The sequence below is a fragment of the Diaporthe batatas genome (genome assembly GCF_019321695.1).
Source record: "Diaporthe batatas strain CRI 302-4 chromosome Unknown Contig00008, whole genome shotgun sequence".
Classification (NCBI taxonomy): Eukaryota; Fungi; Ascomycota; class Sordariomycetes; order Diaporthales; family Diaporthaceae; genus Diaporthe; species Diaporthe batatas.
Window position 1 is genome coordinate 1949026 of NW_025408555.1, and position 23564 is coordinate 1972589.

General features: G+C 51.3%; 5 protein-coding genes across 5 annotated transcripts; 3 read left to right on the forward strand and 2 right to left on the reverse strand.

The window, feature by feature from the left end:
* Positions 1-268: 268 nt before the first annotated feature.
* Positions 269-2481, reverse strand: KVR01_007530 (uncharacterized protein; the record flags this gene model as incomplete). The annotated part of the gene is made up of 6 exons (XM_044794101.1): positions 269-273; positions 346-527; positions 645-923; positions 1427-1815; positions 1886-2314; positions 2377-2481. 6 exons carry the CDS (start codon positions 2479-2481, stop codon positions 269-271), a joined length of 1389 nt encoding a protein of 462 aa, XP_044643783.1.
* A 2200-nt stretch (positions 2482-4681) lies between these two features.
* On the forward strand, positions 4682-6819 carry KVR01_007325 (uncharacterized protein; the record flags this gene model as incomplete). The annotated part of the gene is made up of 3 exons (XM_044784008.1): positions 4682-5025; positions 5175-5361; positions 5440-6819. 3 exons carry the CDS (start codon positions 4682-4684, stop codon positions 6817-6819), a joined length of 1911 nt encoding a protein of 636 aa, XP_044643578.1.
* Positions 6820-7798: 979 nt separating this feature from the next.
* KVR01_007328 (uncharacterized protein) lies at positions 7799-8992 on the forward strand (the record flags this gene model as incomplete). Its single annotated transcript, XM_044794930.1, has 3 exons — positions 7799-8095; positions 8171-8488; positions 8618-8992. The coding sequence occupies 3 exons, from the start codon at positions 7799-7801 to the stop codon at positions 8990-8992; spliced, it is 990 nt and encodes a 329-aa protein (XP_044643581.1).
* Positions 8993-10636: 1644 nt separating this feature from the next.
* KVR01_007460 (uncharacterized protein) lies at positions 10637-12382 on the reverse strand (the record flags this gene model as incomplete). The annotated part of the gene is made up of 2 exons (XM_044792361.1): positions 10637-11808; positions 11992-12382. 2 exons carry the CDS (start codon positions 12380-12382, stop codon positions 10637-10639), a joined length of 1563 nt encoding a protein of 520 aa, XP_044643713.1.
* Positions 12383-18943: 6561 nt separating this feature from the next.
* KVR01_007635 (uncharacterized protein) lies at positions 18944-21650 on the forward strand. The gene is made up of 3 exons (XM_044789160.1): positions 18944-19685; positions 19749-20158; positions 20214-21650. Exons 1-3 carry the CDS (start codon positions 19455-19457, stop codon positions 21364-21366), a joined length of 1794 nt encoding a protein of 597 aa, XP_044643888.1. The 5' UTR covers positions 18944-19454; the 3' UTR covers positions 21367-21650.
* Positions 21651-23564: the final 1914 nt, after the last annotated feature.

The window sequence follows — 23564 nt, forward strand, 5'->3', positions numbered from 1 at the left end:
TACCTCATTCTTAAAAGTCTTACTAATTAAATAAGGGAGGTGGGAGTGGGGAGGGGGAGGGGGGAGGGTAGAAGCTAAGAGGGTAGGAGGTAGAAGGGTAGGAGATGGGAGGTAAGAGGGTAGGAGGTAGGAGGGTAGGAGATGGGAGGTAAGAGGGTAGGAGGTGAGACGGTAGGAGATGGGAGGTAAGAGGGTAGGAGGTGAGAGGGTAGGAATTGGGAGGGAGAGTAGGAGGTTATATATAAGAGACTACTAAGAGGGATAAAGCCTAGGCTGTTTATAAACAGCAGCATCTTTTACCATTATAGTTGCTTAAGGATGGTATGATTGTGCCTCCTTTGTAACCTAGGCGTGCGTGGATGGCGCTATCCTTTGCTAGGTTATCTGGCAGGCCGGTTCCGGTTTTGGCGTTCTTCAGGACGCCCCTGACGGCGGCTATCTCCTGCAGGGTGAGCCTCTGGAGCGTATGCCTGTTGTTCACCTCGGGGTCCAAGTAGAGGCGGAAGAGCAGCCAGTCGGTTGCGAAGCTGCTCATGAGGCGGTTGTATCCGAGGGCGGATGCCTCGGAGGAGGTTCAGGACGTGGAGGACGTGGGACTCGATGAGGTCGTCGACCACGATGCCGCGGCCCTGGCCGGCACGCACGCCGGCCTGGCAATGGTTGGGGTCTTTCCGCCGCTGGCCCTCTCCATGTTGGCCCTCCTCACCTCGGCATTCATGAGATCGGTAATAAAGACAAGGCGCTCGCTACGCACCCTGTTGTGCTGGATATAATATGTAGTGTGCACGTGGCACGGCAGGAGCCCACTGGTAGGGTAGACGGTGCGGCCCTTGTGGTCGACGAGGGGGATTGAGAGGGCGCGCCGGGACATGAGGGAGCCCGCAAATATCCTGCAGGCGATGAGCTTTGTAGTCGGGTCAGGACTGGCCGCCATAATGCGGAAGTCACGCAACAGGCACCATCACTTGCGTCTGGCCAGGTGCTAGTCAGCCCAGGCAAGAGTTGGGCCACATATTCGTCGCGACATGTGTCTGTCCTCCCAACAAGCTGCAGGCAAGGTAGTTTCGTTTTTAATCCCCATACATATAAAATGTACATAGCGCCTTCATACAGTGGTAAACACTCAAGACCCAGCATCTAAAGAAATACAGTACCAATAACAGTAGAAAGAGAATACAATACGTAAGCACATAACTGAGCCTCATACCACACAGACAAGGCTAGAAGGCATCACTCCCAACAGCACCACACTAAAATCATCAACATAAATAGCCCAAAGACTAATCTACCACAATACTAAAGTCAAAACCAGCAAAGCAGTCATACAGCAAGACTAAAATAGTCTCAAAATGGCCATTTTCACTACCTCCTTTAATACGCCACCCACGTTGAGCTAAGCTCAGGTAGTATCATGATATTCACAGACCATGGTTGGGAGGCCCGAGTCCGTTGGTGCAGGCGAATAAGGTCTTCGGATGGCTGAAATTCGCGGTCGAGTGAGTGGATATCCGTAGTCATGAGGAACAAGTAGTGGTCAATCTTGCTCTGCACGGCAATAAGGAACATGTACGAGCGGAAGTCGCCTATGTGGTTATAAAGCGGCGTGCCCGTTAGCAGGGTTATGGTCTGCTTGGGGACCAAGGTGGCGGCGACGTGTTGCTGCGAGCCATAATCGCGCAGGACGTGGCCCTCGTCAAACGTGACGTGCCTAGAGATGAGCCACTCGCCCGTCTTCGCGTGCCGCTCGGGGAAGAACACGTCGCTGAGGAACGTGAGCCTCTTCCCAGCCATGGGGATCTTTTGCCGTCGGCTGACCTGTACCACTCCCAGACGCGGTTGCCAGTCTTGATCCCTTCTTCTCCAGGTAGACCTGCAACAGACGGACGCCTTGAATGGTCCCCGCAAACACGGTCCGCTTGTCGGCAGCATCAGCGGGCTTGATATTCACGGTGTACTCACCCGTCCCGTGCCCATCGGGCTGGGACGCGGGACCCGCAAGCTCCTTATAGTCGTTATAAAACGTGTGACATGCAGTGCAGAAGTCGGCGACTGCACTAGTGTCATCACCCTTGGGCGGTCCCTGGGTCCCTTCACCGTCAGAATCCTCGTCATCGTAGTCTTCATCAGATTCCTGGACGCCCGACTCGTCATCATCGCGTGGGGCCCTGCCGGTGGGCGTCCTGGGAGCATCATCATCACCGGCATCACCGCCAGGGGTGTCCGTGCTCGGTGGCGCCGCGGCACCTTCATCGTCTACACCTTCGAGCCCGCGTTCAGCCCGCGCCTGCCACTCGTCGAGAAGTATCTGTTCCGGCTTGAACCCGTCATGCAGTCGGGTGTGCCTACCAACCCTGAGGAACTAGCCAATCTGTTTACCTCCAACCGCGGAAACGAGGTCACTCGTCGCAGCGGGGGTCGCGCGGCTGCAGCAGAGCATTCCCAACTCGTTGCACAGATGGGTCGCTTTGCCCACCTGGGCATGGTGTTGTCAATGTCCTGGTCTTTTCTTTCAGTCTTTCTCTGTTCCTTCTACAAGGCCGACCTTAATTCTTATGGTAAGCTGACGAGTCGCCATGGCCGATGGTCGGCACCAGAGTTAACACAACATGGCTGGCGGCATGGCTGCATGGCTGGACGGGCAGGGCTGGACGGACAGGGCCCCCCGCCCGGCCAGTTTTGGCTTGCGGGGCGTTCTCGCGGCCCTGCACTGCGACCTGTCAATGTCTTCCTCCGAGCCACCAGAAAGAATACCTTATCTTCATATGTGAGCTTTATGTTAATTTATTAAATAAAGTAAGTACCTCATTCTGATACCTCCCACTCCCTCTTAACATATATCACACCAGTTGGAACATCCCCCCCCATGAGAGCCATCTTCTACCTCCGATGGACGTGATCTCTGCAGCGGTAAAGGTGCGGCTGGTAAACCAAGAGCATGGCCTGCAGTGCTCTTGCTCATATGGGACATGGGGATTGTCAGTCAAGGGGTACTCGTCAGGTTGTCTCCGACTACCAGACCCGGTTGCCCTGTGCCAAACCTCCTTCAGGGCTGCCTGTATTACAGGCCGCATTGTTGGAATACATGCGTTGATAATGACCAGAGACGGCTCGATAACAGTCCAGAACACCGAGTCCAGCATTGTGAAAGTGATGTCATTGAAATCCAGCTTCGAAAGAACTACTATCCGCACAATACTGATGCAGCAAATTCTGAATTCCACGTGTTATGTCAGTGAGTACTATGAAGCAAGCGAATTGACCATTAAAAGAAGTTACAGGGAGGACAGGACTCATGTACTCACAGTAATCCAATTAGAAAAATCAAGCATACCCCGATCTTTGAGGAAGTAGGCATCTGAAGTTCCCAGACAAAGTGAATAGGAAGGACCATGATAGCGAAATCGGTGATCATATTAACGCCGCCAACAGCAGTGTAAGCCGCGGGTCGGTTGCCGCAAACGGCCTTGACAGTGATGTCCCAATTTGCACGAAACGGGCGGCAAATGAAGAAAACTTGCAAGATGTTCGCAATATACCACATGAACACAAAAGCAAGCAGAATCCAGGTGGCCCTGATGAAGCGTTGGGAGACGAAGATGCGCCGGTAGAAAAACAGATATGATGCCTTTCCAAGCAACAGCGCTGTACCATAAACCAGTTGAAAAGCAACAAGCATCTATTTCTGGTAAGCCGATTTAAGTTGTGTTACCTGAAAAGAATAATCAAAGTCTCACCTTCAGGAGGACACTGATGTTATCAATAGGTACCTCGGCAATGTGAGTTTGCATGCCATATTTTGCATCTGCCAATGAGATTTAATACCACGATTGGCATGTGTAGTGTCACCTATGGGTATTGGGAGTTTGAAGAGCAACAGAAAAACTAACCAGCAATTTCAATGGCAAGCAGGATGTAAAGGAGGAGAAGACTCGCTACAAGGGTGTAGTCGTCAACCCAGAGAGACACTCTTCTGACCCGCCGAGCCCAGATCCGAAGGCCCACTGATATTGTTGCAATCACAACGAGCACTATACAGGCAACAAGGCTGTTCAACACGTCTGCATGTGCGTCAATTGCGTAGGTTTTCATGATGAGGAAATGGCAATACAGCAGACCTCAAACGCCCCTCAGGATGCACGAGAACACTGAACAACAATATACCGTCAACATCTGTGCACCCATAGCTGAAATAGGTCACAGGTCGGAGCTGTGCCGCATTTCCAACCCTGCTCACAACCAGTGCAATCAAACTTTTGGGTTGCCGTCAAAGACAACCAGAATGAACAAACCCACATAAATGTTGCTGTTGGTTCATCGGATTGTGTCACTTTGCTAAGCCCGGAGAAATTGTGGAGATAGGTGCTGAACCAACATGCAAAGCTTATCGAATAACATCATGAACGCATGTAATTGGGCCCATATTTGTGGAATCGGACGGTGAACCTGCATGCAGTGTCTTGGAGAGAGCGATTAGGCAGGTCCTGAATATCCCTCACATCATGAGATTCGGAGTTCATGGCTCTCCCCCACTCCACAACGGCAGACGACATAAAAGCTTGCCACCTCAAACTTGTGCCAAGGTCCCTCTACCCTCTGCGAATAAAACTTTGAGTACTATTTCATTCAATCAGTCTTGCGTGCAGCATCACAACAAAAAGTACTCGAGAAACCCCTCTCCGCCATGGCACCTGAAGCCAACGTAACAGAGATCACTGCCGATTTTGTCATTGTCGGCGGTGGTCTGTCGGGCTTAGTTGTGGCATCACGACTAAGCGAGAATCCGAATGTAACAGTTGTTGTCATTGAGGCCGGCTTGGATCGTCGGGGGGACCCAAGAATCGACACGCCTGGGCTTATGACCACGCTCTATGACGACCCAGCGTATGACTGGAAGCACATCACCGTCCCCCAGAGCACGGCAAACAATAGGCAGATTTCTTGGCCTAGGGGTAAGGTCCTTGGTGGAACATCAGCAATGAACTTTTCTGCCCTTGTCTATCCGGCAAAAAGCGATTTTGATAACTGGTATGATTGCATTCCTTTTCCCGCTTCTTCTCATCGAGCTGAGAACTTGAACTCGATGCCTGCAATACACACGGCTCTTTCATTCGTTTTTTAACATTTTACATGATTCTTCCTAGATAGTTATTTCAGTCTACTAACAGAGGACCAAGGGCAACTTTAATAGGAGATCAGAACTGGAAGAGTGAGGGGATCATGCCATACCTGAAAAAGTTCCATGCATACCAGAAACCTAGCCCAGAACTTAAAAAGCGTATGATGATGGACTGGGTGGATGAGGAGGCGCAAGGCTATGAAGGTCCTCTGTCGGCTTCTTTTACCGACGAATTAGGCCCATTTGTGAGTGGTCCTATCTTGTTGAATATGCTCATTGGAGACGCGATCACGAGGTGGCGAACAAGCTAACAAGTTAGTTAGAATGAGGCATGGATGAAAACCTTTGCAAAATTAGGTTTCAATCTTCCCGGCGATCCTATTGCAGGCAAGAAGCAAGGAGTCTTCCAGAATCCGCTATGCATCAACAAAGGCGTCCGGGCTTACTCGGCATCGGCTTACTATGATGGCGAAGTTGCCAAGCGGCCAAACTTGACCATCATCACGGATGCGCTCGCGGAGAAGATCATTCTGCAGAAGGCCAACGAGGACTCCAGCATGATTTCCGCGACGGGAGTGCAATTTGTCGACTCAAAAGGGACGAGGCAGACTGCCAAAGCTACAAGAGAGGTCATTGTGGCATGTGGCGCGATCAAGACACCGCAACTTCTCGAATTGTCTGGTATCGGCGCGGGCGATCTTCTGTCAAAGCACGGCATTGAAGTGGTTATCGACAACGCAAACGTCGGGGAGAACCTCCAGGACCACGTGCTCGCGAGCATCAGCTTCGAAGTCGCAAACGACTTGGTGTCTGGAGATGTCATGAGGAACCCCGAAATCGTCGGTGCCGTGACGAATCTCTATCAAGAGACGCACACAGGGCCTTTGAGTGGCACGCCTCTCAGCTTCGCATACACTCCGCTTGTCGGCAGTTCTGGGGTGATCCCCCAGGCTGACGTGGAGGCACTACTACGTGACCACCTTGACGGCGTCTCTTACAACGCGCCTGGTCAAAACTTGGGGAAACAGCACGGGATCCTACGCAAGCAACTCTTGGACTCCCGCGAATCCAGCATCGAGTTCATGTATCTTCCGCTGCAGCTAAATGGCAACGGTTCAGATGCGCTAACGGACATGACGAAGCTCTTCAGCAAGTCTCATGACGGGAATTACATCACCATCGTCGCCATGCTTATGCATCCGTTCTCAAGAGGCGACATCCACATAACCTCGGGCGATCCAACTGAGCAGCCACGCTTGGATCCACGATACCTGACACACCCGATCGACATAGAGCTGCTCGCCCGCGCCTTGCTGTTCGTCAGGAAGATTGCCCAAACGGAGCCGTTGGCCAGTATGTTGAAGCCCAGCGGGCGCCAAATACCTCCAGCGAGGGAAGAAGTACCCCGGGACTCAGGGGCAATGGAGTCAGGTGCTCTGTATGAGGACTTGGAAGATGCAAAACACGTTGCTCGCGAAAGGCTGTTCACGGCCTTTCATCCATCCGGGACCTGTGCCATGCTGCCTCTGGAAGAAGGAGGAGTTGTTGACAGCCGCCTTCGAGTATATGGGACAGCGAACATCAGGGTGGTGGATGCGAGCGTGTTCCCTATTGAGCCGCTTGGCCACGTACAATCCACAGTATATGCCGTCGCAGAAAAGGCTGCGGATCTGATAAAGGAGGACTGGGCTCGATCTCTGTAGACAAATGGGAACTGTAAGGGCTGCACTCTTCTTTTGTGACGCAGATACACCCACTGTTGGAGATGTTCTGAATATTTATACCGATTTGCTACATACCCGTACAAAACTTCTTTTTTCGTCAGAGGTTTGTCTGGTCTTCAATGAAGACAGCACCCCTCAGTAACCTCTTCCAGCAACCAGTTGTGTTTACTGCGACTCCACGTGTGTTTTAATAGTTGTTACAGCGTCTGGCGGCTTTCATGGTCACTGTATACTCCTAGGGAGCTATGCCCTCGATATTCACCATATCTCGTTGCTGGGCCACGAGTGTTCTTTGGATCGTGCCTCATGCCATCATCCAGGCAGCCGCCGCAGAAAGAGAACGGAAATTCGCGCACCCTCAATCGGAAGGCGCGCACCTATTTGCTGACTAAGAAGTATAGAATACAAGACGACTTCTTCTCGAAGGGCTGGCTGGGGCGAAGGGGGCGAGCCCCGGAGCGCAAAGCATAGCGGAGGGCCGTGAATAGGGCCGGTAGGCACGACCCAAGTTCCCAAAGGACCAACCCGCCCTATTTGTGGTCCCTTAATTGTGAAGAAGCCTTATGTGTTGAAGTTGTGAAGACTTTAAGGTCCTGTGCTCTGATTGGTCGAATAGTAGGGAGGGTGCGTGCCTTCCGATTGAGGGTGCGCGAATTTCCGTTCTCCGCAGAAATATGGATATGATTCTGTGGGTCTGGAGGCTTTTAGGACCAACTGAATTTGCCCCCTGCAGCCGAAGAACCCTAAATTTTCGAACCTTGAGGACAGCAGGGCGAGTGCTTGTCACCGCATCGCTCTGTCACCGTCAAACCATAAGCAATTTTGACCGCATCATCCCCGTTCTGCCCTGAACATCTATTAATTCAACGTTAATCTCACTGAGACAATGGTAAAGCAGATGCCACTGCGGTTTGAGCCTCGGCATCGCTCAAGAGCACCAGATCCTTTATACGCCACCATGTCTCCGCCAGAAGCTTTACAGAGGAGCCGGGTAGATCACGTCCTTGACTATGTCCACCAGCGAGCATTTGAACGAGCAGTGTTAAATGCCATTTCCACACCAGTTACGGAAGAGACATTTGCACAGATCGTGGATGGGCTTCCTTTAAGTAGTGTAGCCTGGGGAACTCAAGATCATCGGGTTCTCTTGGGAGACCCGGTTGACAACCACCTTGACATCTGCCCTGGGGCGCTCGAGAAGACTAAACAGTTCAAGGCCAATTTTAATGCTTTAGATTTAGAGATTTCATCTGATGTAAGTGATTGAATATCAACAAGGCTATGCCAGTGTCATCATAGACAAGACTGGAAGCTGCTCACAAAAGTACAGGCCCTCCAGCGGTATCAAGATATACCCGTAGGCTCCAGGGCCTCCAAGATGCCCTTTTTGGAATTAATTGTAGCCACGATACACAGCATCGCTGCACACCTCTTCAAACTGGCTGATGGGGGGTTTCATAAGAACGCGGTATGGCCAAGTGATGATGCGTACGAGCAGGAATATTTAGCAAAACGGCCGCCACCCTTTAGCCTGCTTCATTATTCGAAGCAGCAATATCCTGATGGAATGGCCGATATGGCGGGCTATTGGGCTGAAGACCGGATATTTGGTGGAGTCGTGCTTTTCGGCAGAGGTAACGAAAAAGGCGTACGTTTTGTGGTCGACCATGTAGCCCCTATCCCTCCGCATGATGATTTTGTCTTTTCTTCATGCACCATATCTAACCTCATCTGATCGAGAGCGGTTTTGCTGACAATGTGTCTTTGTCATTTCAAGTATGACGGCATATGGTTTCACTCTCACCGCTATGAGGTTACGAAGCGGATATACAAGCTTACCGGGGAGCAGAGTGAACGCCTGTTCCAGCTCCTTGAGAGGGAGCAGACTGAAGCTTCTTCGTGTCCCTTGCCGATCCTAGGCGACATCAATAATCGGGAACGTGTGGATGAAGAGATCGCTATCCCGGAGTTCAACATATACCGTGATCGATGGGAACGGGCAATCGAGTACAAGAATTGGTCTGACTACGGTGCCCAGCGGCACTGCTGCAGAAATGATATAGACTGGCCAGAGCTCCTAGACCTCTCCAACCAGAACCGCGAGCTTCAGAATCGCTCAAACAGCGGCAGACAATCCCAGGCCATGGAGTGACAAGGTCACAAGCCCGAGAATGTCAATCATCATGTCCATGCTGTGGATTAAGGGTGGCGGGGTTATTGGATCAGATCTCGGCCATGAGGTTCAGCTGGGGTTCGAAACTGCACAGCTATTGGAAGGGTCAGCCCCCTCGCCTCGAAATTGCGAAGCAGCATGTCACAAGTAGGAAAATCTTGAATCGAACCAGGGAAGGGGAGTGGCGTGGTAACCGACCTGCGAAGGCTTAATGTGCATGTTACATCAGGTTGCAGAAGTACCGACGACGAGGTCACAAGGGGGTACTTCTGTCAAAATAACGGGCGACCTTGAAAAATAAAACGACTCCAACACCAACCCCTACATGTTGATTCGTCACATTAACACGCTCATTGACCTATGAGTCTTCATCTGGTATCTTCACTTTTGGCCAAGATGCCGGCAACAGAAGTCGTCAAACCCGGACCATTAACGCAGTTCCTACTCGGGTCCAGGAGAATACGTATAGACACCTCGAACTTTTCTCTGAACCTGGACTCTCGGAACGTTCCTCTGAAGGCCGTAATGAATTTAGAATCGAGAATTAGCAACCAGGAGCTATCTAAACCGCTAGGGTCGCTGCTCTCCAAGCTTCTGACGAACTGCAGCAGCTACTTCTCAGACCGCTAGGTCTGATACTGAGCCTTCCAGGAGACTCTTATGTCATACTTGGTGTTCAATACGTGTACAGACATGATGTTGCACAACATATTCCAACGCAAGGGACTACAGCACTCGACAAGTTGGCCACGCAGCCAGGAACCCAATGAAAGCGTGCACTCACTAGGTCATGACACACAAGACATACCCATTCGACGTGATAAAACGTGATCCGACGGCGTAGCAGAAATTCATGGACACACAGGGCTTCTCTCACATCAGCACCCTAGCTTCAGTGTGGCTCAACTACTGAATGGCTGCGATCTCAGCGGTACCCGTACCCTTGTTGACGTGGGCGGTACACGCCAGCTGGTGGGATTGTGGCCATATCACTCCCAAAGTAGTATCAGGGCATGGAAATCATCCTCCAGGATCAGAGGTAATCAAGGGATTGGGGTCGCGCATCTACATTGAATTTAGAAAACGAATTCGTGGAATGAAGCAAAATTTCTTTGAACCGTAACCCCTGGCCGTCCATCAGGCTGATGTATTCCTCTTGCGCTGGATCTTCCACGATTAGAGCGTTCTGTATAGGCCCAGATCCTTCAGTAGCTGATCCCGGGTCTGAATTCAGGGGCCAAGGTGACTGTGAATGGCATCTGTATTCCTGAACCAGGGACTTACTTACGAATCGCAGCCGACGGAGGGTTGAGGCAAATGGACACATCCATGAAAGCCTTCAATAACGCCACGGTGCGTATCGCGAATGCATGGGTAATGCTCATTTCTACAGCGGACCCGAGGTTCACATCTCTCGGTGTCACCGTATCCCCAGGGGCAAGTGTGGCTACCTAGGTATCGTCCAGGCGGAATGTACAAGGGAAGCGCAACAACAGTCGTAGTTAGCGGTTGTCACTGAACTGTTTATACCATTCTCCATTAACAAGCTACTAATTAAAGGTACTAATAAAGGATGAAATGAAAAATGCACGACACAATCTCATGCAAAGCATATAATATCGATTAAGCCTCTTTGCAGACCAATGTCACTTGGTCAGCATCCCTGAGTCTCACCAGCATTTCTAGGTCGACATCATTGAGACATCTCAGCACCCTTTTGTTTAGCTCCGCAGAGCTCTCACCAGATTTCTGCATCGGGAATACACGGTGCCCCCTGAACAAACAAGCCAAGACTGCGACCTCCTCGACTTGAGCAAACTTCTTTCCAGGGCAGATCTGCGGGCCCTCGCCCCACGGCAAGAATATTTTCTTGTTGGGCTCCAAAATCCTTTCCTCGGAAATCTGGTTGATCGAGGTGGAACCGACTGGGGCTGGATTTGTGATCCAGCGTGCTGGCTTCCAGGCGCTTGCATCGTGCCAGTACTGAGGGTGCATCTGCATGGCGCGTATGTTGACGGTGAGGGTTACACCTTGGGGAATGACGAGAGTTCTATCGTTGCACTTGAGCATGTGTGTGCCGTTGGAGGAGATCGATGGAAGCGCCGGCACCGGGGGATACAGGCGTAGTACCTCGTACATGACAGCCCGGCAACGCTTCAATTGTGGAAACAGCTGCTTGTAGTCCATTTCATCTGAGGTCCCCTCGGTGACAGCTTTGATCTCCTCTGACAGCCATTCCTGCACGTCAGGGTGTGCTGCCAGCAGGAGCATAGCAAAGGCTAACGTGTTGGCGGTGGTGTCATGGCCTGCAAAGTTGATAACGAACAGGTTCCCAAAGACTTCGTCTACAGACAGTCCCTTCTTGCGACCTGCCTTGTCTGATGCCACGGCGGATTCAACATTGTGAACATCGGCGGCGCGTACAAAAGAGGTTATGATGCCGCCTGAACCAGACGTGCCTTGGTTAATAGCTCGAGTCTCTTCACCGAGCATCTTCTCCATGTGTTGTTTGAACGTTATGGCCGTATTGCCTATCCTAGCCCATGTGCCGGGCACCAGTCGCAGATACCGGGCTGGGATAAGCATCAAGAGAATGATGTTGTCAAGCACGGTCTGGAGGGAATCGCGGTAGCTCCCTATTTCGTCGTTTGATGGCTCCGCTGAGCCACGGAAGTCATACGATTTCCTAAATCCCACTGCTGCCAGAACGTTGAGTGAGAGCATCCGTGTGTCCTTCTGGTAGCTGTCGATCCCAGCAGAGGACGATCGAGTCCATGAGTGGAGCATGCTCCTAGCTTGACGTTAGGCCTCGTCCCAGACAAGTTTCATGATTGACTCATTGAATGGAGTAGCCATAACTCTGCGGTGGCGAGGCCATTCCTCCCAACTCGCAGTCGATATGCATGGGCCATATATTTCCAACAACTCTGCCATCGGTCAGCGCACATTTTAGTCATGGTTGACTCAGTCATACTTACTGAGCTCTCGAAAAGGGCGCTGAAAGTCCCCACGTCGTGTCACGATGTCTTGGATGGTATCAGGATCTGAGAAATGCAGGTTGACGGCCATGGGCGACACGAGGGCCCATACTGGGCCCAACTGCACATGAGGTTCGGCTCCTTCAGCAACGAACCATCCTCGTCGGGAGAGGCGAACGAACCGAGGATAGGTGGACCAATCGAATGGAAGGCGGTCCAAAACCATCCACAAGTAAGGTTGAAGAAGAATCCAAACAACATTGTTTGCATCGATTGGCAGTCGTATGACCGGGACGCCAAAGTCACGAGCCTTGCGCACATTAGCTTCCAAGCACGCAAAGCTCCAGGTGATGTAGGTCAATATCGACCCAAGAAGAAGTTGAACAATCATCTTGTGCAGAATCCTTCACTGGTGCCATGAAAAGACGAACCCAGGACTGCTGTGTTAGTGAGCTTCTGGTCAAATGATGCTGTCGAGGATGCAGTTCTGCAATGAAGAGTGAGACCCAAGGCGGAGAGGAGAAATATGGGGTCGGGGAAGCACTCCTGATCATTCGACCTTCGGGATGGATTGGCGCCAGAGTGATTACTTAACCTGAGATCCGTATGTGCGACATGTTGGCAGATCCTGGTTTACAAAAGGACCTGTCGTTGCACCGCCCAGTCCGCGTCCACCAGTGCATGTTAATCACTCATTATTTGCATATAATGCAGATGTAATTAGTGGTGATTACTGGTGCACATGTGACAAGTAGACATCAAGTTTAGATAGGAGATACCGGCTAGCTTCTATGCCCTTTCGCGCCTCGTCCGCCAAGGCCCTTCTCCCTTGAACGCTACCTAGGTAAGTAAGGTTGAAGACCTAACCTTGTCATCATTATAGCGTATGGGTCAGAGCGGGAGGCCCGAGTAGGGGGCCTAAGTAGGGGCCTAGGGTAGAGAAATAGCAAGGAGATAATTTTAACTCGTACTTATGCCTAACACCTTTTTTACCAGTAATATGGAGACTATTTAGGTAGGTATTAAACCTATTTAATAAACATATTGTACGAAAATAATATATTATATCGACCTGTTCAGTCTGTGGGCTGTTTTCTTCCTTTTGGCCCACTAAGCTGTACCCGTGGGTGGCTCGCCTGTGCGTACCCCCTGCTGCCGGAAGAGGGAAAGGCCATGATAATTTCGACGCAACGTTTCGTGCCAGTTGCTGGAGATCTGAGGTGTCACAGCAGAAACTGTCCAAGGCGTTGCGCATCCCTTCCGAGAGCCTAGAGCCGGCTACCGTACTGGTAAATAGGGGGGATCCATGTAGCGCCGCCGTATATCGCCCTCATCTTAGATATGATCTTTGCCTTATCCTCGGCGTCCTCTTGGAGGATACACAGAGCATCAACCCACAAGTATCGCAAGCCAGCTTCCTGGTTAATTCTCATAGCGTCCTTTATCGTCCGGGGTAGGTTGACTGCCTTGAGCCCGTTTCCTGCCCCCAGTTGGTCTTTTGTGGCCGTAGTGTATTGCGTCTGGCTGCTTCCCACCTCACCCTCCCCCCCTCGCAATCTCTTACACACGTGAAAGGCAGGCGTATCTGCAGGGCGTCTCCACCTCACGATCGCGGAGTTCCTCTGTGTTAATGGTGCGCAACGAGCCCAGACCGAGTTCCAGTCCTTTCTCAGAAGCCGGATGGGTGCCTTTGCAGATCTGCAGCCATTCCCTCAGAGGGTCCATGTCCGCCCGATGCTACTCTACAAATCATCCCTCTGGGGAGATGCTGGACTTGTTCCTCGACCCTTTGCACCACAATCTTGTCAAGTGTCCTTTACTCTATCTTCGGCTTAAATTCCAGTCTCAGAGCATATTGTGGGCCATCGTCTAATACGTTGATGTAGAATTGCCCATCTTCGACGTCATCGTCTGATATCTAGGATAGGCTTCCGTTCTCATTGATCTTTCGCCGCAATAACCCGCACATGGCGCAATCGTTACCTTTCTCCTGCATCATCCTCCATAGCCCGGAGAATTGTATTCGAGTGGGGAACGAGGGGACGTTGTTACCTGGGAGGCCAGGCCTGGTCAAGAGCGTGTTGAAGTCAAGATGTCGGTACACGTCGCAGAGATATCCCGAATCATCCTCGGGCAAAACATCCCGGTCACCAATGAACCACTCCTCATCCAACAGTGCATCGGGGCTGGAAGGCTTCCAGTACTTAACAAAGCCATGGTGCTTGCACTTCTCGAACCGCCCACGCTGTTCATCGGTGGCCTTGGCGATGTTGCGTTGGCCATCCTCCTCTTCTCTCTGGAGGCTGATGGCGACGTTCTAGGTCTTTGTGGGCGAGGATGTCAACCCTGTGTTTCCTATCGGTCTTGCTTCGGCGGGCATCTAGCTTGGTCATGCTTCTGGCCTGCGCCCCGCCTCTGGTATCAACCCCTTAGATACTTGTTGGACCCGCCCGGAGCCTCCTTTGAGTTACAGGGTTCCGACATCTTCGACGCCACAGCATCCGACGTAGTGGCCGAAGGCCGTGGGTTGTTTACTTGTTCCATGAAGCCTCGTGACGCAATCGATAATTATATTTCCATTTCGAAGCGGAGACGTCCGACTTTATAGTACTTCAAAACCGATATATTCGAATGCCAGCTAGTGGGCGCAGGATCCGCAATGGGCGGCGGAGCGCATTCGAATCCACCAGTCTCAGCATTGGATAGCATCACCCTTGCTGGCAGGAATAGCCAGCGGCCACAGCGTTACTTGTGCACTGCGTGAAATGGTTCTTAAGTAGCAGTTCATATACTCCCTGTTTTCACACACCCCGAGTAGCAGTGAAATGCTAACGGTGGTGTTGAAATGGTGAGCTGAGAAACACTGCGCGAATAAGCAACCAAGTGCTCAGGTGTCTACCATTGAGGTGCTCAAGCTCTTGGAATTTGCTTCATTACTAACACCCACGTTGCCCTGTCACAAAAATATGATCATCTTGGTGCAATTTCAGATGTCGGATCTGTAACGAAAGGCCGATGCGGTTAAAAAGTAGTCATTGAGTGTCTACGGGTCTCTTATGGGCAGATCCTAGGCAGCAGAATTGGTATCCGTGACAAGATACAGGGCGGGTGAAGTCTCTGATTTTTTTTCCACGATCATTCTCCCAACAAAGTGGGTAGTTTCGTTTTTAATCCCCATACACACAAAATGTATGTGGCTCCTTCATAGTGTGGTAAACCCTCAAGAACCAGCATTTAAAACAAAATACAGTGCCAATAACAGTGGAAAGAGAATACTGTACGTGGGCACGTGGCTCAGCGTCGTGCCGCCCAGATTTTCGCATCTTGACACTTCGACCCAATAATCGTCATACATCGCTGCCGCATCAAGAGAGCCCTGGGTGCAGGTGTCCAATATCATTTGCGCACCATCGGCAATTAAGTTCCAGCTGCCCACGGTGTATGGATGCTGCCAATCCGAGACATGTCAGCAAATGGACATAAAAGCCTAACAGACCAGGCTTGAGCTTTTGTTTGCTGGGGGGTGGGGTAGCAATCTGAAGACTTACTCCCACCGCCTTCTTGACGCACCAAGCAATTCCCGATTTCATTCCCGATACATTCTGGCAAATAGCTAGCGAACATTTACCCTAAGTTTTTATAAGCCATTATCGTTCAAAATGGATGAGAAACAGGTGTATAGGGCTTACTTCTTTCACTTCGCCTGGCTTGCTATCGTTCAAGGTTCTCAGCATGTCGATATTATGCTGGACATCCATTCGTGGGGTGCTGAAAAAGCCATGGTCCTGATCAAAGACATCACACGTAACATAGAGCAGATCTCGGGCCTTGATATCGGGACCGCCTGGCGGCACAGTGCTACCGATGCGCCGAGGATCGGGCGCGGAGACGGAGAGGTTGCTGGTTTTGAAGGCAGCGGAAGCAAAAGCATTTCAAGTGACCAACCGGGGTTTTGGATAGGCTCCTTCTCAAGGTTCGGTGCCTGCGCCGTGATTCAGCTTTCTGGACAAACTCTGTGGTTGAATACGTAGGCGGGACTCACGGCGAGGACACACGAAGCGCCCATGAAAACGGCGAGGATGTAGGCAAGGTACTTCATGGTCGGAACTGGCTGACCGATGGTGATAATTTTGAATTTTGAGTGGAATATTCGCGTAGGGAATGTCAACTATTGACTTAGATCTGTCAAGTTCAAGTTGACAACGAGAAAATGATCACAGGTATAGGTTTGGAGCTTGGAGTTGAGGTTTTTTATAGCCAGGTCTCAGGCGCGACAGCTGCGAGCAACTAGCACTTGAGGCTCATTTACTCGCGCCAGTCACATCCTATCGTGTGTTTTCCCACGCCATGAATTTGGTTGTGGTTTCGCTTTTTTTATGTGGTCCAAGCCATGAATGCCTCCGAAATTACAAACGAACTTCAGACGATGACCTCAGAGGCTCCGATGAGTAGTGATCAGGAGGCCGAGCTCTCGTGGGGTTACCTCTCTCTGAACGAGGCAAGGAGAGAAGGACTGATCAAACCTCAGCATGAGACCTCTGATTATTCCTTGGTTGAGGTTTAAAAGTACCATGACCACGAATGTCTGTTACGCCACACGTAAAGGAACTCAATGTGAACTTCATCAGGGGTCTGTGACAGTGTTGCATGTCACATTGTGCCTGCCGCCCCACTTGCAGTACCAGCGGTCTGTTAACACCGAACGATGTCAGAACATTGAATGTTGTAGGACTAAGTATACTATAGTTGTGCGTCCGAGTCACTTAAGTTGAGCCAAAAACAAGATTTAAAAAATGAATTACTCTGGTCTCCGTTCATTTGAATGTGTTGTGACTCGAAGACGCTGGAATTCCCTTCAGCCTTCAGATGCGTGTATGTCACTTGGCCGGTTAAGCAGCCTGGGGGAGCCTGGTGCAATCACGCATTGGACATCTACGAAAGAACACGTCTTTGACAACACAAGCAGCAGCTTGTCACTCGCTACACTACACGCACTCGGCTCACAAGTAGAATGAATATGTATGAGAGTTAAAATAAAACTAAACCACTTTAGCCTTAAGATAAACGTAATATAGTACAGAGGGTTTTAGTAAAGCTATATATAGTTTAATAAATAAAAATATAATAAAGAGAGAGTGGAAGAGAGTAAGTATAAATGATTAAAAAAATATTTAAAATATAATTAAATAAATAATTTAATAAATAATTTATTATTATTAATAATTATTTAACTATTATTCTTTCTATTTTATATTTTTTTATATTTAATTTTATCTTTTATATTATAACTTATTTTATTAATTAATTATTTTCCTTCTTTTACTCTTCCTTCTCCTTCTTTCCCCTCCTTACTCCTCCTCTATCCTTCTAATTTATACCCTAAACTATTAAACTATAGAAACTAAGATATTTAATATAGTATAATAGACCTGAAAATACTATTACTATAATAGGGTGAGGTAGGATTCTTTGCACATACTACACTGTACTGATTACACTAAGCATAGTGAGTGGTAACCCTAACAAGCAGAGCCGATGCTGTCAACCGATGGCCGCAACTGTTGCAGACAGAGATATCGTAACATGATACATATGTTGCTGGACAGCAGTCACATGATGATGGCATGTCTGCACCATAGAAGTAGTTGGGGGCTGAAAGGCGTTGCAATACGGTGGAGTCGGTGTAAATTCCGGTCGGAGGATTCGGCTCATTCGGCAGATTCGGTGGCGGACAAAGGATGGAGGATGCAGGTGTGGTTGGCTGCGAGAAGTTTGGGCTGGCCTGAAGGTGCCACCTGCCGTTGCCTCATGAAGTCTGCCGCTGATTACCGCCTGACGCTCGTCTGTTGGTGTCGGGATACGTATCGCTGCCGCGGCTCGCGACAGTCATGATCGCGGACATGTCCTCGGTCTTGCCCAGATGATGCGAGGATCGCGAGATTTTCGAGAAAGGTCTTGGGCTGCGTTTTTGACGTTTCCTATCACTGAATTCCGTCTTCTGGAAGTGTCTGAAGAGATTTGATATACATTCTTCTCCACGCTCCTGCTCCACCATGTCTGCGCAATGACATAATTTGGCGAAGCGGCACAGCAAAAGGTTGACTTCCATCTGCTGAAGTAGCGAACTGGGAAGATAACCACTTACAACGTCCAGATTTTCACCATGATCGACCGCCGGATAGCACGCGGGTATTATATCGGCGGGGTGTAGGAGCATCCCGTCTCCCGTGCTGACAGTGTTAATCATGCGGGCTCCAGTGAAGGATTCTTCAGCCGTCCGCATCTCTCCACCGGACGCGAAATCAGGAACTGCCTTCTCATTGGTGTCGGTGACCATTCGCTTCAGGAATCTGAGGAGTGGTGAGTTATTAATCCTGATCAGTCACGGCCGCACCCAAGCTACGATGGTTCCACCAAGAAATTACTGGCTTCTGAAATCTACAGTCCCGGACCTACCGGTCGTTGAAATCCTGAAAGCCTTACCGCATTGTCTGCTTCGAAACACCGTATCCTGTCGGATGACTCTAGCCGAGGCAGCACCTATCGAGCGAAAGATCCGAATTCACATTGCATCCTAAATGCTAGCATTACTCAAAGACCGTTGGAAGAATTTCTTGCTACCTTTTTCAGAATGGCTCCCCCTCGATACCGTTTGCAGTCCAATCGGATCGTACACAGGCCGATCGTGAAAGAAGTGTTGGGAATACATCATCTCGGCCCGCAAGTCACCACCCTCTTGGTACCCTTGGACCACACGTGGAATGCCTAGCGTGCCGCTCAAGTGGACATGGGTGGGACCAGATCTCAAATGATGATGCGTCTACTTTCAGGCTGCAGTGCTACCGTTCTACCTCTGCTGAGGTCTTTCTACGAGGATAAGAAGGCAAAAGTGGTCTCTGTCACCACGACCATCCGCAGGCGGTGACCTGGTCTAGTGCGGGGAGGCTATGTGCGCCGAGTGGGCTTAGAAAAGGTAGTGTTGTGTGCCTATTGGCCCGGTGTTTTCAACGCAAGCGTCGACGGGACTTTCGTGCAGCGGCGGGCGCAGCTTCGGGACCGAGGCCTAGCATATCCGGCCACGTGTGCGCGCCAGCAGCCAACAAGAAATGACGTTCGGCACTTCAGCTGACATCGATTGTTGACCTACATAGCCAACCAACACCTGCGCCTTGCAGCAGCGCTGACTGGATGTGCGACTTTTGGGCCTGGGGGAGTCCGACGGCCTCTCCAGCGGCGGTATGACAGAACAAAGCTTGGTTACGGACCCGGGCTTGGGCCGATCGTACATTAATAGCACTTGGGGATGAACTGGTGTGCATGAATGATGGCCCCGGTTTGTGATCCATTCTGTCAAATACCTGGTTGTGCCCTCCTACATAAATCAAACACCAAGAAAGGCACATCCAGCCGTTGAGCGTTTCAGAAGTTCGGCACCAGCGGTCAGTCGAAGCTCGATATGCAAAATGAGTAGACCCGGCAAGATGTCTACACAACCGCCAAGGATCAACGTGGAGGTACCCAGGGAGCCGAGCCTCGAGGATGGACCATGGTCACCGCAGTGGCCAGACCAAGCATTTTATTACAATGGGAGGCCAAGAATACTTCTCGACGAGGAACAAGCAGTATCTCGCTCAAGTCTAGAGACAATAGCGACACCATACCGCCCCCCAGAGCCCCAGAAGGACCCTGATCTTGTAAGTTGACTCTTATTACTGTTCACAGCCACCCTGTTGAGTATTGGGCTAATCAAATAACAGGTGGCATGGAATGGTCCAGATGATCCAGAGAACCCCAAGAACTGGCCAAGGGGTAAGAAGTGGGCCACTACGATGTCGGTCTCAGCCTTCACCTTTATCTCGCCAGTCTCATCATCCATGGTTGCCCCTGCGCTCGAGATCATGGCACACGACCTTGGCATCACCAGCACCGTCTTGTCTGCAATGTGTCTGTCCATCTTCGTGCTCGCCTTCGCCATCGGTCCCCTCATATTCGGTCCCCTATCAGAAAGCTTCGGCAGGAAACCCGTCTTGCTCTTGACCAACTTCTACTACTTGTGCTTCAACTTCGGTTGTGGTTTCTCACAAACAGGAGCACAAATGCTGGTTTGCCGTTTCATGAGCGGTATTGGTGGAAGTGCGCCGTTGGCTGTTGGTGGAGGAGTTCTAACGTAAGTTTTCTTGACATTCAATGTTGCCTTGCTCTCACTGACATTAATCTTTCAGTGATATCTGGGACCCTCATGAGCGTGGGAAAGCCGTTGGTCTATACAGTCTTGCACCGCTACTTGGTCCAGTCATTGGTCCACTGGCAGGTGGCTTCATCGCCGAAAACACTACTTGGCGATGGGTGTTCTACGCAACGACCATCACCGCCATCGTGATCCAATTCGCAGGTATCTACCACATGCCCGAGTCCCACGCCACCATCCTGCTCCAGAAGAAGCGCGACCGGCTGGCGAAGGAGACTGGCAACGAAAACCTCTACATCGCCAAGGACAAGCAGGAGTCGCTGGGCAGGGCCATCGCAAGCTCCATGGCACGGCCCTCGCGGCTACTGGCCACCCAGCCCATCGTGCAGATCATCGCCGTGTATATGGGCTACCTGTTCGGCCTTTTCTACCTGATCCTGTCGACCTTCCCCACCCTCTACACCGAGGTGTACGGCCAGAACCTCGGCATCAGCGGCCTGCACTACATCTCACTCGGCCTGGGCTTCTTCTTCGGGGCGCAGGTCAACGCGCAGATCACAGACCGGCTGTACAAGAAGCTCACGGCCAAGATGTACGCGACGATGGGGCAGAGCCCTCCACTCCAGGAGAAGAAGATGGCTTGCAACTGCAACTGCGAATGCCACGCCGCGCACGGCAACAACCCGCCAACAGCCAAGATGCCGCCCCCCGGGCCTCCCGGCGGCCCACCCGGCCCTGGGGGACCACCCGGCGGACCTCCGGGTATGCTAAGGAAAGGCCGGCCCGAGTTCCGCATCCCCTCCATGTTCGTAGGCTCTCTTCTTATCCCCATCGGCCTCTTCTGGTACGGATGGAGCGCGCAGGCCCGGCTGCACTGGATCATGCCTGACATCGGCATCACCATCTTCGCCGCGGGATCCATCACGTGTCTGCAGTGCATGCAGGCGTATGTCATCGACTCGTACACCCGCTTCGCTGCCAGCGGCATGGCTGCCGTCATCGTCCTGCGGAGTTTGGCCGGGTTTGGCTTCCCGCTCTTCGCGCCTTACATGTACGCTTCCCTTGGCTACGGCTGGGGCAACAGCGTGCTGGGCTTCGTCAGTATTTTCGTCGGTATCCCGGCGCCGTACCTCTTCTGGTTCTATGGTCAGAAGCTGCGTGCCAAGTCTAAGTATGCCATGGGTTGAGGGGCCATGGGCTACGTGGGCGGTCTTAGGCTGTGTAAATGAAACATGAAGGTGTGTTAATGTCATTGGGACTGTAACATTGTTTTATCTGGTGTTATGGCGCACTTAGTCGCCCGGGCTGGCATGGCATCTGGACTGGAGGACATCCTGATCAGTTCTGCTCAGGTTCACGGGCAAGTGAAGGATTGGCGTTGAGGATGGAGGGCATAGACTGCATGTGATTATTATGACTGGCATGGAAACATTTTAAGTAGTCAACCTTGTATTCAAACACATCCGCTCTGTCTTGTGGTACAAACCCCGAAGATAACATCAAACCATGCGCTTTGGTCCGACAACACGAGGCTCGTCACTGCACGTTGTTGACCAGCTCATGTCTCTGGACCTTTTTGTTGCCGAATCATCCAGCAACACCAACGCGGCGTTTCGACACCCGTTATCCGCCCTCTGTCGGACACGATATCTCGCCCGCGCCGCACTCTGGCCGACGACCCCGCCATCACTATCCCTCGTGCTCTCCATAACATCAGACTTATTGGCAAGAAGGAGGATTCCGGCAGTCTCCAGCCATGCTCCAGGCCTGATGCCGGACGCGAGCCCAAAGACACCCCCGACAAGCACAGCAAGCAGTACGACGACGAGGATGACAACCGCCGCCCACTCCCAGGCCAGCCTCGGCCCAGACCCTTAGACTCTCCAGCGTACAGGGAAAGAGTCCACCATTACATCGGCTGACTCCATGGTGTCCCACGATGCGACGGTTATGAGATGCTGGGCGATTGCGGCTATAACTGGGGCTGTGCTTGCGGCATCCGGGTCTGTCGTCTTGCTGAATCCCGCGTTAATATGTGATAATCGTCGTGCTGTATGAATTATGTGGTGGGCGACGCCACTGTCTAGCAGCTTCTCCATACGACCCAGGTTAGTCCTTAATTTGGTCTGCAGCGACTCCGTGCAAGCACGGTCGCCCGTTGAACCTGTTAGAGGTACCGGAACCAAGTTCCTGTCCGCACCACGGTTATTGAGTGACAAGGTGAAGTTTTCAACTCCATCTATCCATTCTAACCAGTGCGGGGTTGGAAAGAGGACCTGTTCTAGTGTTATCTGGCAGGTGGAGCCTGTGAAGTTCAGTGACCAGACGGGCCCGATGGAGACGAAGAACGACGAGGCTGTCAGTAACGAGTCATCGACGGGCCGGACCTGATCTTGAATGAGAATCTTTGTGGCATAATAAATGGGGAAATGGTATAACCAACGCTGACGGTATTCTCTTCCTCAACAGCGTATGGTGACATCGAGTAGCAGGTTGTCGACAACATCGGGGTGGTGGTGTTCAGAGTCAGATGCCAGCCTATTGAATTTCGGTGAAATGTTTCCGTGCTGTTGGCTTTGAGCTCTCTATAAACCTTTTTGAGGCGCGAGTGTTGAATGGATGCAGTCTGAACCGTCCCACTGCCTACCACGGTGTTGATGCCAGTTGTGGTGTCAGGATCTTGATTGCCCACGTGAGCCCATCCCGCGAGAGGATCGCTATAGGGGTCTACGACACTGCGCATGGCAATATAAGATGTAGCTGCAAGACGTGCTGCAGTCGCGTCCAAAGAATCCGGAGTTGGTTCCTCGTCCAGGGATATTGGCCACGCTAATCCAAGAATCTCCGTCCGAGGCGTGCTGATGGTCATCAGGCGGCGGATCCCGTCAGTGAGCTCGAATCCGCCATTCTCCGCACGAGGGTACCATCTCTCCTTTGGGATTCCGATTGTGTTGATAGCGAGTGGTAGGAACAAAACGCAGGTAGATATGGCGAGCGACGTGATGAAGCGGAGGATCCCTAGTAGGCCCACACCCCGCCAGCCACGCAACACCCGCCGCCGATGGAAGTTGTGAACACATGTCCAAGGCTGGGTCAGTTCGTTCTTCAGGTCGAAGTCTAGCAGGCCGACGCCGTCGTACTTGCTGGCTGTCATCCATAACGTGAGACAGATGGCAGCAGTGTGCCGGAGCGACGCCGTCACGACCATGTCCATGAACTTGTTCACCAGACCTATGGCAGCAAGCTGGACATCAATATCGAGCGTCATTCGACCCACTGAATTGTCACTTAAGGCCAACGTGACTGATTTAGAGCCGAGAATAATAACCCTAGAGTAACACCTTGTTATCACGAGGTCGCACCATTCGTTTTGTTGCGGATGGCA